Source organism: Phocoena sinus, chromosome 13 (genome assembly GCF_008692025.1).
Source record: "Phocoena sinus isolate mPhoSin1 chromosome 13, mPhoSin1.pri, whole genome shotgun sequence".
Classification (NCBI taxonomy): Eukaryota; Metazoa; Chordata; class Mammalia; order Artiodactyla; family Phocoenidae; genus Phocoena; species Phocoena sinus.
Genome location: NC_045775.1, coordinates 7,112,028 through 7,126,957, shown reverse-complemented (window position 1 = coordinate 7,126,957; position 14,930 = coordinate 7,112,028). Strand labels below are relative to the sequence as shown.

Sequence of the window (14,930 nt, the reverse complement as noted above, 5' to 3'; positions counted from 1 at the left end):
ATGAGGACTCTGTTTCTCTGTAAATCAGCCCTCTTTTCCTGTGTGTGGGACCCACTGTGCATACAGGCCTACTTCATGGTTGAGGGGTGGCTGCAGCAGCCCCAGATTCTCTGTACCCTAAACTCCAAGGCCAGGGGAAAACAGGGCCACCCCTAGTTCAAACCAAACTCGAGTCCTAAGCCTGGCTCTGGTTGGCAGTAACCAGTTCCTCCGTGCAGGCAGTCTGGAACTCCACTGGCTGTGGTCAAGGTACTTTTGATTGTGGGCAACAGGGGTCAGTCTGGCAGGAAGAGCGGGTAGCGAGCCTTTCCAAGGCCCTACCCACTCCCGAAGCAGATCCCATCTTCCTAGAGCCAGGAGGGACGGCAACTCCCCTCCCCATTCTCCACCTGATTCAGAGGGTGCAGAGTTACAGGCCTTCTCTGGGTCTCAGGCAACCTCGGGCAGGTCCTTTGAACCCTCAGGTCAAGCACACCCAGCAAGGCTCAGCCTCAACGCCCAAACTAAGAGGGTCTTGGTCTCCATAGCCACGTGTGTCCAGCACCAGCTACCATCTGGACCTCAAGCCCTCAGCTGGTTTGTCCCCAGGTCAGTGCGGCCAAATTGCAAAACTCACACTGCTCACATCACGAGCGGCCACTAGGTCACACCTGCCCAGCCCACACTGGTCCCAGAATCTCACTCTGAGGTACCACCTGGACACGGGAGGATGAGGCAACCTTGGACTTGGATTGTGAAGACGAGTCAATTCTGGGAAATTGCATTACTACCTTGACATTGTCCATTCCATAAAAAACCCCATTCTACGCTCCACATCTGACCTTCAGATAATTACTTCAGCTACACCCCTTCAGGTCACTAACTCATCAGCTGTGTCTAATCTTACTAAGCAGGATATTTTCTAAAGCTCTAAGAGCTTGAATTCCAGTAGTGTTGTATTCCTAGACATTCTAGCTGGTTCTTTTTAAAAGTCTGCCTATTATTTCTTTATAGTTCTGTTCTTTGGGGTTTGATTCTTTTTTAACATCTTCACTGGAGTATAATTACTTGACAATGGTGTTAGTTTCTGCTTTATAACAAAGTGAATCAGCTATACATATATCCCCATATCTCCTCCCTCCCACCCCTCTAGGTGCCTCTCTCACTTCGTCCCAGTACACCCTTCCCTCTCTCCATGTCAAGTCCATCCTCTAGGTCTGCGTCTTTACTCCTGTCCTGCCCCTAGGTTCTTCAGAACCATTCTTTTTTTTAGATTCCATATATATGTTAGCACACGGTATTTGTTTTTCTCCTTCTGCCTTCGTTTTTTTTTCTCTGATCACACATTATCTTATGAACCTAAGTTCTTGAGATTCCTATACCCATTGTTCCTACAATCATGTGGTTTGTTTCCCTGCACGTTTTGTAACGTGGGAATCGTGTGCAGTTTGGTTGGGAGTATGTATCTCTCGTGAGTTCCTAGACCCCAAGTCTGAGAGGCACAGGCCTACCTAGGGTTTTGATTTTTTCAGAGCCCAGAAACATGAACACCCTCAGCCTCTCCCCCAGGGCTGGTGGGATTATTTCTTAAGTCTCCATTTCATCCAGGGTCCTGCTTTGTGCAGCTGTTTTGGTTCTAACTCCCCCTAGTACAGATTAATCCCTCCCTCCAAACCCGAGGGTGTTTGGTCCTTCATCCTCTGATTTCTCTAAGGGACTAATAACCACCCCAAGGGCTCCTCCAAGCACAGGTTCCCATGGCCACTGTCTTTGTTCCCAGCATCTGTGAATCCCCCTTTCTCAGGAAGTCATTACCCATTTAACTTTTGTTATTTATCATTGGGAGGTGTCTGAAGCGGGAGGGTTTTTAGGGCACCTTAGCCCACCATCTTGCTGGAGCCACTCTAGTCTTTAGAACCAAGCTAAGGAGGTTGTGGTTACTGAATCCACTCCAGGGAATGACAAGGCGACATCACTGATAGTGTTCGTTCCCAAGTGCCCAGAGAGTACAACACCAGGAGGGGTAGCCTCCTCTGGATAGGGTTGGGTGAGGGGGGGTCCTATCAAAGTCTTCTCTGGTTTGAATGGGCCAAGCCATGCAATCCTGTAGCCTCAAAGCTGCAGCCACTCACTGAGGGGCTGGGACTGTCTTGCTCTGCAGAGTTAAACCATTATCAGGATCTCCAGAAGCTCGCTGGCCAGATGGCATTTGCAAATACCCATCTAGTTCCGGCTTTGCACGGAGCCCGTCTCCAGGCTGGATCCCAGGCCAGGCAGTGCCCGGCAGGCAAAGGCAGCCTCACAGCTCTGCTATGGGCAGCCGGACTTGGCCCCAGCACGTGAGCACAACCCCAGGGCTCAGGTGTGATGAAATGTGCCTCCCGCGTAAGTGCCAGGGCTCTATGCATCTGAAGCCCAAATCAGAAAGCGCATGCAGTTGAAACTGAGAAGTGGGATCCAGGCACTGGGTTTTTTAAAGCCTGTGAATGACTACAATGCACACCCAGAGCTGAAAACCACTGGTTTGAACTGTGTAAGAGTCCATCCCAATCTCAAATGTCTGAGAACCTCCCAAGGGGAACTTGTTAATATTGTGGGCTCCCTAGTTTCACCCCAAGATTGATTCAGCAGGTCTGGGATGGGGCCCCTGAGCCTTTAATACCAGAGGCAATTCAGACTCAGTGGTCTGACCACACTAACTCTGACGCAGGCCCCTCCAAGTGAAGTACGGAGATGTGTCTGAGAAAGGCCACGGGCAGCTGGTACAGGCGGATGGATGGCAAGAAAAGACACGACCCTGGGCTGCCCACTGGGAGGCTGTTCTAATAGTTGACGATCCTTAGAGCACAGCTGCCTGGAAGGTACCCAATGGTGCCACCAACCCAACACTATGAATCAAATAATAAAGGCACGGAGTGCCCTTGGGGTGCAAAGGCAAAGCTGCCCACGAGACTCCTCCAGGACACAGCACACTTCTACCCAAGACACGATCCAGCCCCAAATACCAGCTCAAATTAATCACATCCACCAGCCACTCCCTGAGGGCCGATCCTTGGAGGCTGTGTGCTCCCTGAGATAGGGAGCGGCTAAAACTTGTGCCTTCTAAGGGAACATTCTCCTTCATAGAAGAAACAGAGGACTCTTTCTTTTTTTCTTCTTTTTTTCTTTTGCGGTAGGCGGGCCTCTCACCGTTGGGGCCTCTCCCGCTGCGGAGCACAGGCTCCGGACGCGCAGGCTCAGCGGCCATGGCTCACGGACCCAGCCGCTCCGCGGCAGGTGGGATCTTCCCAGACTGGGACACGAACCCGTGTCCCCTGCATCGGCAGGCGGACCCTCAACCACTGCACCACCAGGGAAGCCCCAAGAGGAGGACTCTTAATGCAACAGCGCAGGAAGGCAGGAGCACAACAATCAGTAAGATTCACCCCCGATCTCCTCCTCTACCACGGAAAAAGAATGTCACCACACGGCTCCTAAAGGTTCCCACCCACTTAGCATTCCCTGCGGCGCCTTCCCTGGTTTGGCTCCGAACTACATCGCCATCTAACACCAGGACTTACTTATGCATCCAGCTTCCTCCTTGAGTAAACCTAAACCGCACAGGGTGGCTGCGTCCTCGGTCCCACCTGACAGAGAACAGCGCCCAGCGAGACAGCTGCCGTTCACTCAATGAGTAACTGCATGTCTGAAGTGATGACACACAATAAACAATTTGCTAATTTGGGAATGGACAGGTGAAGGTGGGTGGGATAGCCCCAGGAAAGGGCATTTATAGACCAGAGGGACCAACCCCAGCCCCTGTAGGTCAGTTTGTGGCAGATGCTCTGGGGCATCATCTTTCAAGTGAACCTGTTTCCCACATACTTGGGCCAGGACAGGCATGAGGAAAGTCCCCTCCCCAGAACTGCTAAAAGCAAATGAACTCCTATTCAGTATTTATGAAAACTTCCTGGCTTTTTCTTCCTGAATTGAAATGCAAATTTTATCAAGGAACTGACACGAGAACGGTTTTATTTAAATCACTGACACTCGTGCAGTACTCAATATCAGGACTTTGAAAGGCTTTAGACAAAAAGTTTCCCTTTAAACAGATTAAAAAACCGAATCTTAGTCGGTAGAAGCTAGTGCTTGTGTCACACAGCTAACGGGACGTGGAATCCTAAAATCTGCTTCCAAGTGCCGCCTGTACCTGACAACGCCAGGCAAAGTGTTTACTTTTGTGTTGCACGAGTGTAAGAACCATAAAATCTAGATTAACTTTATAACAATTATTTAAAAGGTAGAAAAGGGTCCCATGTTACAGAAATTTTTAAATTGACTATTTTACCATTCATATCAATACAATAAATGAAGAAAACTGACAGTAGGACAGGCCAGCGGTCAGCCAACACACAACACAATGTGTTAACAAACGTGGCCAAAGGATCGGTGTGTGTCGTGCATTACCTTCCACGTAACATCTTTTTTGGAGGGGGAGGGAACATAAAGGCAGATTGATTCAAACTAGCCCTATTAAATATATCTGTTAAGTTCATACTTTCTTCTGAAATTAATATTTGAGTGGAACACGTATTAATTATTCACATAACACTAGCTTTCTACTGAAGTTTAAGAATCCAGTAGATGATGTTCACATTTAGGCAAATCCTAGGAGCAACTGCACTGAACAATATTCACTCCATCAATCACGAACTGCAAAATAATACTGGGTAACTACTCCAAAGTATGAACTACAGGGCTTCCCTGGTGGCGCAGTGGTTGAGAGTCCGCCTGCCGAGGCAGGGGACACGGGTTCGTGCCCCGGTCCGGGAAGATCCCACATGCCGCGGAGCGGCTGGGCCCGTGAGCCATGGCCGCTGGGCCTGCTCGTCCGGAGCCTGTGCTCCACAACGGGGGAGGCCACAGCAGTGAGAGGCCCGCGTACCGCAAAGAAAGAAAGGAAAAGAGAGGGGAAAAAAAAAAAAAAAAAGTATGAACTACAGATATGATATAAAAAAAAATAGCAGAACAATTTTCTAACTTAAAAGTGAAGTACAAATGGTTAAGTCAACAGTACCTACTTACACACAAATTAAACAAAATCAGAATAAACACTCAACTTTTAGGAGAAGCAATTTCAGTCCTGGTTTTACCACTTAATAGGAGAAAGATCTTACGTGGGTCCTTTCATTCAAGGATAATTTGAAAACCAATTTACAAAGTTAATATCTTGGATCCCAGCTAGGAAATCTCTTCAAGGATCTTTCACACTAACTTGAAGTTGGGGGACATACAATTTGAGAAATTAAATGATACCGCCCCTCATGCACACCCAGGTTGCCCACAGTGAGTCCGGATCACACTTCAGTTCCTAATGACCTAAGTTAAGAGTCTCCTTTCTCCACATCTCTGATCCCGCGATACTCAACATGGGCTACAGAACACAAACCCAACCTGTGTTCTATGTGGCACCACCTGGCTGATACTGATACCTAAGCGTGCACAGGATTGAGTTCAAAAGCTCTTCAATCCATCAAAGAAAAGAAAGAATAAAAACAACACCCTTAGTTTACACAGGCTTAACCTACTTTGATCACCTAGTAAATCTTGAATTGGCTGTTAGTGGTAAACAGAAAACTTTTGTATTTGGTGTAGAAACCAACAAACATAGGTTAAATCAAGCCTTCATCCTGACAGTACAAACTATGTTTATTTGTGTGTAAAGTGCCAGTTTTATATACAAATCATAAGTAAACTTTAAAATCTGCTTTAAAATCTGAAGCAGTGAGTCTGATGTCTTCCTACTGCCTCGTGGTAGTAACTGTCTAATCCTGCTGGATCAAACTCACTTGACTCCCCACACTTTGAGGCCAAGGAAGGTGCTGTTAAGAGCCAGGGTGAAGTCGTGTACAGCCAGCCTGCTTGCAAACGCCAAACATGGACAAGATCTTTCGTAAGAATCCGAGTAGCTTCTGTCTACGCTTCCAATCTAGGTGACCCCACTAGCATTAACAGGATTGATTTTGAGGTAGCTACACAGTTTTAAACATGCCATTAATGAACTTTATGGGCGATTTATGGTGTAGCTGGTTAATACAGTTCAAGTAGCTGATTTTCTTCTCTTTTGATGAGAAGGAAAAGAAGAAAAATCAGCAAACTAAGAGCACATCTTCAGTTCACTTAGAAGTCAGCATCCAAGGTAAAGGAATTCTCTGTCGGACTGGACATCACTCCCATCCTCTGATACTCGCCTACTCTCTTCTCAAAGAAGTTAGTCTTCCCTTCCAGTGAAATATTCTCCATAAAGTCAAATGGATTTTCTACTCTGAAAATCTGAAAAGGTTCACAGCAAAACATAAATACGGAACACCAGTTTCAGAAAGAACCAGAGGGCTACCCACAATACTTTACCTTGCTAAAACCCAGCTCCAGCATAAGTCTGTCTGCCACGAATTCGATGTACTGCTTCATCAAAGTGCAATTCATTCCAATGAGCTTCACTGGCAGGGCCTCCGTGAGGAACTCCTAGGAACCAGAACACAGCTTCTCAATAAAACAGAAGCATCAAGAGGTCTTCTAGCAAGCACGAGGCCTCCACGCGCCACCCACCTGTTCTATCCTAACTGCATTGACGATTATATCTTTGACTCTCTGCTCCGAAGGTTTGTGTAGCAGGTGTTTGAACATCAGGCAGGCAAAGTCACAGTGTAAACCCTAGAAGAAAAGGTTTAAGGTCACTATCAAACCAGCAGACTTCTAGCATTAACGTGGAATAGGAAACTGCTTTATGCTGGTCTGTATTCTCCTTATACATCTTGCGTGGCCAGACTAAGAGCATTCTAACTGTGGAAGGGAAGATGACTCAGCTGCTGTGTCACCTAGGCAGGCTCGGTCCCACCCAGGGGCCTTAGGGCTGCCCCCTAGAGGACAGCAGGCCAGGTCTGGTCCTCGCTGCTCTGTGTGGTGGCAAAGGACTGGGCAGAACTTGCACTCAGAGCGTTCTTTCTACAGCCCTGAGCTCTACTGTCGCCACTATTCCCAGCAGGAAAGGCAAAACTCTGACTAGGCTAGTTAGTTTTTAGATTTAAAACCTAATGCCTGGGAAATCGGGAATGCAATTCCGAGTGAATCAAGTCTGCAAGTCTTAGTGCATTAAAGCCCAGGGCTGGGCTTCCCTGGTGGCGCAGTGGTTAAGAATCCACCTGCCAACGCAGGGGACACAGGCTCGAGCCCTGGTCTGGGAAGATCCCACACGCCGCAGAGCAGCTAAGCCCGTGTGCCACAACTACTGAGCCTGCGCTCTAGAGCCCGGGAGCCACACTACTTAAGCCCGCGCGCCTAGAGCCCGTGCTCCGCAACAAGAGAAGCCACCACAGTGAGAAGCCTGCGCACTGCAACGAAGAGTAGCCCCCGCTCGCCGCAACTAGAGAAAGCCTGCGCGCAGCAATGAAGACCCAATGCAGCCAAAAATAAATAAATTAAATTAAAAAAAAAAAATCCCATTGCTGGTGGGACTTAACACTGGAACATCTGGGCACCTTCACTTTTCCTTCTGCACTTTAATCCAAGTGCATTCAAAGACATATACTGGATCAGAATAGATTCACTGAGATGCTCACCAACTAACTTTGAAGTACAATAGGATCACACAGAAGACCAGGTAGAAATAATAAAACTTCCCTTAAAAAAAAATCCCATCACCTATAGAGCAATACCTATGTATATTGAGAATATGAGTAAAATAATTTCAGCAAATTATCTGAAGTATTTCTTTCTCTGCCAAGTATGTATATGGTTGAAGCCACTTGTTAAATGTGCATTTAAGGCAATCTGACATCTGGGGTTCCCTCCAGTGAACACAGGGTTGTAGGTGTTTGGGGTGCATGTCAGCCTGTCATCTGAACTAGACTCACCTCGTCTCTGCTAATAAGTTCATTGGAAAATGTGAGGCCGGGCATCAGTCCTCGTTTTTTGAGCCAGAATATCGATGCAAAAGAACCAGAAAAGAAGATTCCTTCCACTGCGGCAAAGGCTACGACACGTTCTCCTAGAGTTAACGCCAAAATATTTGTAGTGAGTATCTGTTTGTGTTCGTAGGAACAAACCAGTAACATCACTTAGAAAACGAAGCTCAGGGGTAAGGAGGGCCAAGGTATCCTTACCATACGTAGCCTCTTTGTCCCCAATCCAGCACAAGGCCCAGTCTGCCTTCTTCTTTACACAAGGCATTGTCTCAATGGCGTTGAAGAGAAATTCCCTGTAGGCACACAGAGCATCAGCACACAGGAGTCTCCAGCAGAGACCTCCTATCCTAAGCTTCTGGGTAAGAGCATTGGGACCAAGGCCAATTTGGGATTCAAACTGCAATGTTTTCTTTTTACTTGTTTGCTTTTTCCTCCAGTGTTTTCAAAAATCTCAACATTCATTTGGTTTATGTTAATACAAATTTAGGCATCCATTCATTCACACTGAGCCCCAAGATCTACTAACATGAAAACTCAGTCTATTACACCAAGAGCATTTACTGGCTTAATTATTTCAAGTCCAGGTCATGACAAGGTTCACAGGCCCTATCTTTAACTTTGAAGAACTATAAAATCTTAACTGCTAGGACTGTTTAAGCTATGCTGATCATTATCTCCCTAAATAGATGCCCACACTCTTATCACTGTGCTAATTATTTGGGCCACAAATGTGACAAGTATATAATAAAGCAATTAAAGCCAATAAACTAAACAACCTGAGATTGCTTCCAGCTATAATTCTATGCTACAATGTTGATCCCAGGTCAGAAAAGCAAATCGATTGGCCCTGCACTTACCTGGTCTTATTACTCTCTTCCTCCCCATTCCCACCTTGGGAGTCTATAGATTCCCCAGTCCAGCCTCGTCCTTCCCAGATGACCTTATTTTCTGAAGCCAAGGTCATCAGGCCATTGGGTTCCTTTCATTCTCTTTCCATGTCAACCTGGGTCTCGCCTCTCCCTGGCTTTCAAAACTCAACCACCAGGCCGTCCTGATCCTACCTGTTCCGGTAATGTATCCCAATCATGCCCCTACCTTTACTTCCTTTGTTCATTTCTGTCTACAAACATGTTCAAATCTTTTTACCCCCAATGAATCTCCTCAATCCTGCTAGGCTTGCAAGTCACTACTCATTTTCCCTCTTCACTTTCTTCCAAGTCATCTACAAGAGGCTACTCTTCAGCTTCACCACTTCTGTTCTACACAGGCTCTTGTCTGGAAGCTGACCTTAATATCTAGACTACTCAAACACCCATTTCTAACTCTCCCCTCCTTTCCAGTCAATCTTGAAAATGTGAAACAGGCCCGAGGCTACCTACATTTCTCTATTATCCTCCAATATAAACTATCACTTCAGGCAAACAGCTGTGTGCCTAATTAATCTCATGGTTCACAGCTGCCTCTGTACTAGCATGTAATTCCTCTACTTACACTCCTAGGTCTTACTTTCTGTATTATGTTACAGCCCCTTACGAGGCAAGTTTTATGTTTTACTTTGCATCCTCCACCCTTTCCACCCTGCCCCAGGCTCAAGTTGTGGGTTAACAGATTTGCCAGACGTGAAAACTATCAGACCTAGGTTTTGGGGCATCAGACACAGCCTCTAGGGATGTTTTTTCAGAAGGCGTTAGGCTGGACGTTCGGCAGTATATTTCCACCTCTAGAAAACGGAGTAACCTCATAACTTTGTTTTTAAGTGACTGGCTAGTAAAGTGAATTCAGGCCTCTTCTTCAGAGCAGACAGGACCACGGGTGCTAGGAATTGCTTTGACTTGGTCATTTTAGAGTCATTCTTCTATCCCTGTACGATCTCAAAAAGTAACAATTGGTAATCCTAAATATGTTGGCATATCACCACCCAAATACTCACCTTTCTTTGGAATCTTTTATGTAAGTGTCAATGAGGAGACTATACATTTCAGAATGTATGTTTTCCATGGCAATTTGGAAGCCATAGAAACAACGGGCTTCCGTAATCTGAACTTCTTGGCTAAACCGCTCCACCTAGTGGTAAAACACAAAGGTCAGTTTAAGGAAAATCTACCGGCAGCAACTCAAGTCAATGAACACCGGTTGCGTCACACTTCCTCTTTTGTATCATCATAAGGTAGAAATAGCAATTCATTCTTTTTAATTCATTGCAAGGAGGATGCACTCAACAAGACATATATGCAACCAAATTATTAAAACAGCAAAGCCACAAAAAGGAGAGCAAATAGATAGCTACCAGGGTTGTAGATCTATTACTACCACTTAACATTTGTCTTTGAGCTTCTCTACAGTTGGGGGAAAAAAATACCATAAGGAAGAAATAACTGCAAAGTATATTATAGTACAGGAAATGCCATGGAATATAAATACTAGCTTACAGATATATACACATTCAGTGTGGAAAAATTTAAAAGATGAAAAAAGAAAATTATTAGTTCTCTTAAGTCTTGAAATGCATAAAAGTAGACTTTATTTTTGCAAACTCACCAAGTTTTCATTTACTATGCCATCACTTGCTGCAAAGAAAGCCAGAACGTGCGAAATGAAATATCTCTCCTCAGGCTTCAGGGCTTCCCAGTGCTGAATGTCCTTGGAAAGGTCCACCTGGAGTACAGAATTTCACAAGGGGTTCAAACGTGCAGGACCTCACACATATGCGTAATTCTTCAACTTTAAGTCTACTAGTATCGCTTGATTAATATACCCCTCACGCACTTTGCCAGTGAGAACATCTAATACTCTCCCTCTGTGGGCAAGCATTCCCAAGAGGAACACGAGGAAAGCAAAGCACATTTCAAACAAGTTATAACCGGCACTGCAGGGGTCTTCCTCTAGAGTTAGGGGCAATGCTTCCAACTGCCTTTTAAGTCTCCTAGTTCCTGAAGCCGATTACCTCCTCAGCTGTCCAAAAGGAAGCCTCAGCTTTCTTATACATCTGCCAAATATCATGGTATTCGATAGGAAAGATGACAAAGCGGCGGGGGTTTTCTTTCAGAAGTGGTTCATCCTCCACACTGGGGGCAGATAGCTTTGGGTTCTGCTGGGGGAGAAAGGATGGAAAATGTTAAGTATAGGGCGAACCACGAAACTGTCTTTTATTTTTTAAGCAAAGTATGTCCAATTATCGGGAAATTCATGCGGTTTAATGTATGTCGCTTGTCACACATGGGTTCTGTACATAACAGAGCAGGACTATAGTAGAGACATAACAGGAAAATGTCCAGATGTGTAAAGTAGTAAATGATCGGGAAGAGACTTTGGCGGGAAAGGAGCGCGGGCCCGGGAGGGGGTAGGGTTTGAGAGGAGACAATGAGGCTTTGGCGCCAAGAGCAGGCTCCTCCTGCACCGCCTTCCTGCAGCGCCCCCTCGCCGGGCGCCCCCAGCTCGCCTACTCACTGGCTCGGCGGGCTCCTGGAAGATCCTCCTCGCGGTCTTGCTGGCCAGCACGCGGGTCCCGCTGAGGGACGGGGGCTGCAGGGAGACGCGTGGTGAGAGGCCTGCCCGCGTCCTTCAGGACCCCGCCGCCCTGCCCCGCCCCTCGCCCCTGCGCGCTCACAGTGTTCTCCTTGTCCGCCAGGCTGAGCCCCTTCATGGGCGAGAGCTGGAGGGGATGCTGCTGCTGCGGGTCAGCGATGGTGGCGAGAGGGACACGGACGGAGAGCATGGCTGCTTACGACTCGTCAAGATGGGGCTGCGCGCAAGTACTGGAAGCCCCTGCACGGCGGCGCCGGAAATTTAAAGCATCCCTCACAGGCGTGCGCCGTGGGCGTGGCCGTTTCCCATTGGATGGATGCCGGCCGCTGGCCACGCCTCCCGCAGCAGATTCCGGAGCCGCGCGCGGACGCCGGTCGCCCCTGCTCTCCTGGGAGCCTCGGGACCTACCCCTCCCGGGCCTCTGTGGGCCGCAGGCTGGGCTGGGGACGCCACCGCCCATATCCCTGAGAGCCCCATAGGACAAAGTCTGCAGGCCCTGCGCGCTCCGGTGGCCCTGGCGCGCGCGGGCACTCGCTCGTACCGGAAAGGTTTGGGATTGAATAAAGCAACGCGATTGGAGCCCGCCCGCCGGAGAGCGGGAGAGGATTCCCCACCCCGCCGAGCCCCACCTCTCTGAAAACGTCTCTTGAACCCGTTTCGCGGTTCCGGGTAAATGGTTTTGCAAATGAGGTTGGTGCAAATGCCAGTACAAAGCCCCTGGCTGCGAGGGAACGTGGCTGCGGCGATTTAGATACGTGTAGGTGGGCGGGAGTGCCAGCAGGGTCCCTGAGGTCGGGCAAATGTGTGGGGTGGTCGGTGGTGACCGTGCTGTCCAAACGGTTAGCGGCGCGGGCTGCTGAGTCACTAGGACACGTCATCTGACAAAGATTTGGTAAATTGGGCCTCGTAGCCATACCTGACCTGTGGGATTACTAATAAAATGAAATGAAAGGATTACTAATAGAATGAAAGGATTAAATGAGATAATTCACGTAAAATGCGAAGTCCTTTGCAAACTTTCAAGTTAATAACAGATAGAGGGGCTTTGGTGCAGTTTCCCCCTGAAATCGTGTCTGCTGTCGGACCCCTGTCCTCTATGTCGACATTGTTTTAAAAATTGCAAACTGAGCAAAAATTCCTGAGATAAGGTTCAAAGAATGATTGAAGAACTAGGAATTCATTTACTGCTTATTGGGCATCAAAGAGCCTAAAGTGGAGGGGGGTTGAAAACCTCCATTCGGATGAGGGTGGAGACATGAACTTAGTAACAGTTCTCATTTTACTTCGTACGCGGTCTTTCAGATTTGCCAGAGATTTCTGCTCTGCATCTGGCAAAACGCCAAAAATGATTGAAGAGAAAGAAGTGTTAAGATCCAGGAAAAAAAAAAGATTAACCAGGAAAAGCTCCAACAGCTGTACACAGTCAGGGCTGTCTCTGAGTGAGACTGGACTTTTTACAATGTCTTTTCTATATAATACTTTAAAGAGGTGGGGGGTAGAGAAGATACCCTCCCCACAGAGGTCTATTTCTCTTAAAGTACTGTGTTTAAAGTATTCTCTAGCCTCAGAAGAAAGATCAATGACCATCACATCTCTTAGACAATGCAACAACTAAAACTTTGGTCTGTCATTTGTTTTAAAGCAACTCGCAGACATTGTCAATTTCCCCGTCAGCATGCACCTCCAGAAAATGGATACTTTTATTGAAGACGTGATAATGGCTTTATCAGCCATAAAACTAACAAAACTATCAGTGATTCCTTGGTATCCGCTAATACCTAATTAACATCCAGTTTCGGGTAATCAATATCCGACGTACCCCTTTTGGTTGCTGTCCCAGGCACCATGTACTTTCCAGCTCCTGCTATACTCTGTATGTACAGGAACTGTAAAGTATAACTCGAGCTAGCCAGAAGCTATTACTTCATTTTCGGTTGAACTGCCACGAGGCGGGGGAGGGGGCGAAGCCACCATCCTCCGCCTCACCGCCTCCCACCTCTGAGTCATTCGGGCATGTCCCGTCCTCCCCCTATATCGGGTTTTTACTGCTCTCACTTCACAAAGGAAGAAGCAGGGGCAGAAGTCTACGTGGTTCTGCCGAGCGGTCACGCCGGGAGGAGACAGCCGGGTCGGGGTTCTGGTCTGCAGTTCCCCCTCTCTTTGCCTGGGTACCGGAGACACAAAGGGCCCGGGCGGACCAGGCGGACCAGTCCGGGGGAGGGAGGACCCTCCCCGCAGCGGCCTAGCGCCAAGCCCTGGGACCCACCTGCGGTCTTCTCCTTTTCCCTTCGGCGCGCGTTTTGACAGCTACTCCGCTACTGGTCCGCGAGACAGAGACTCCGCCCCCAACTTCAGAGAGGCTGCGCTCTTCCAAGGCTGTGGGATCCTACGCCGAGCCACCGCAAGCTCCGCCCCCGCTTGCGCAGCCCTCGCTCCGGCCGCCACGCCCCCAGCAGTTGCACTTTTACCGTCTCGCGAGGGGGTGTGCGGTGGCCTCTATGGGGCCCCTCACCCCACACCAGGCGGCGTCACTGAGGCCCGGGGAGCCCAAGTGATTTTTCCCAAAGCCACTCATCCCTCTATATACCTGACACCGTGCTGGGGACTGTCAAAATAATACTAATGATAACTCCACAGCCACTGGGCAACTGGTCCACTGGACCAGGTGATTTACACTTTTAATCCAGACGACAGTGTGAAGTAGGTGTTTTTAGCTCTGTTCTTTAGATGAGACTAAGGCCTGAGAGGCCAGGAGGGTGCCCACGGTCACACAGCTCCTTACATTGCTCAGGAACTTTTCTCTCCCAACGTTTTATTAAGAATATTTTCAACATACAGAAAAATGGAAAGAAGTCTGCAGTGTTCACCCACCACCTAGGATTCAACGATTGCTTCCCTTCTGCCGTATTTGCTTTATCCTTCTTTACGGGTGTGAGAGGCTTTTGTTTTTTCTGGATCTTTTTTTTTTAAATAAATTTATTTGATTTATTTATTTTTTATTTTTGGTTGCGTTGGGTCTTCGTTGCTTCATGCGGGCTTCTCATTGCCGTGGCTTCTCTTGTTGCAGAGCACGGGCTCTAGATCGCGGGCTCAGTAGTTCTGACGCACGGGCTCAGTTGCTCCGTGGCATGTGGGATCTTCCCGGACCAGGGCTCGAACTCATGTCGCCTGCATTGGCAGGCGAATTCTTAACCACTGCACCACCAGGGAAGCCCTTTCCTGGATCATTTGAACCTGGGTTGTAGCTATGACCCTTCACCCCGAGATATTGCAGTGTATTGCACAAGTAGCTCCTAAAAATAAGGACATTCTCTAACATAACCACAGTACCATATTCAGACCTAAGAAAACTAACATTATTTCTCTAATATCACTTAATATCTCGTCCATAATCAAATCTCCCCTGTCATTTCAAATATGTCTTTTAATTTGGTTTGTTCATTTTTGATGCAGGATCCTATTAAACGCATGCATTACATTTGG

The 14,930-nt window shown here is 47.6% G+C and overlaps 1 protein-coding gene across 2 annotated transcripts; it reads right to left on the bottom strand.

Annotated features, from left to right (window-relative positions):
- Positions 1 to 3,973: 3,973 nt before the first annotated feature.
- On the bottom strand, positions 3,974 to 13,793 carry RRM2 (ribonucleotide reductase regulatory subunit M2). Of its 2 annotated transcripts, none has more exons than XM_032653421.1 (10): positions 11,530 to 13,793; positions 11,370 to 11,444; positions 10,867 to 11,010; positions 10,461 to 10,577; positions 9,853 to 9,986; positions 8,121 to 8,215; positions 7,872 to 8,005; positions 6,568 to 6,672; positions 6,370 to 6,483; positions 3,974 to 6,291 (listed from the first exon to the last, which is right to left on the bottom strand). In XM_032653421.1, exons 1-10 carry the CDS (start codon positions 11,635 to 11,637, stop codon positions 6,139 to 6,141), a joined length of 1,179 nt encoding a protein of 392 aa, XP_032509312.1. In that variant the 5' UTR covers positions 11,638 to 13,793; the 3' UTR covers positions 3,974 to 6,138. The 2 variants fall into 2 exon arrangements, with proteins under 2 accessions (XP_032509312.1, XP_032509311.1); XM_032653420.1 differs by having other exon boundaries at positions 10,867 to 11,013; positions 11,530 to 11,706.
- Between the last annotated feature and the right edge of the window lie 1,137 nt (positions 13,794 to 14,930).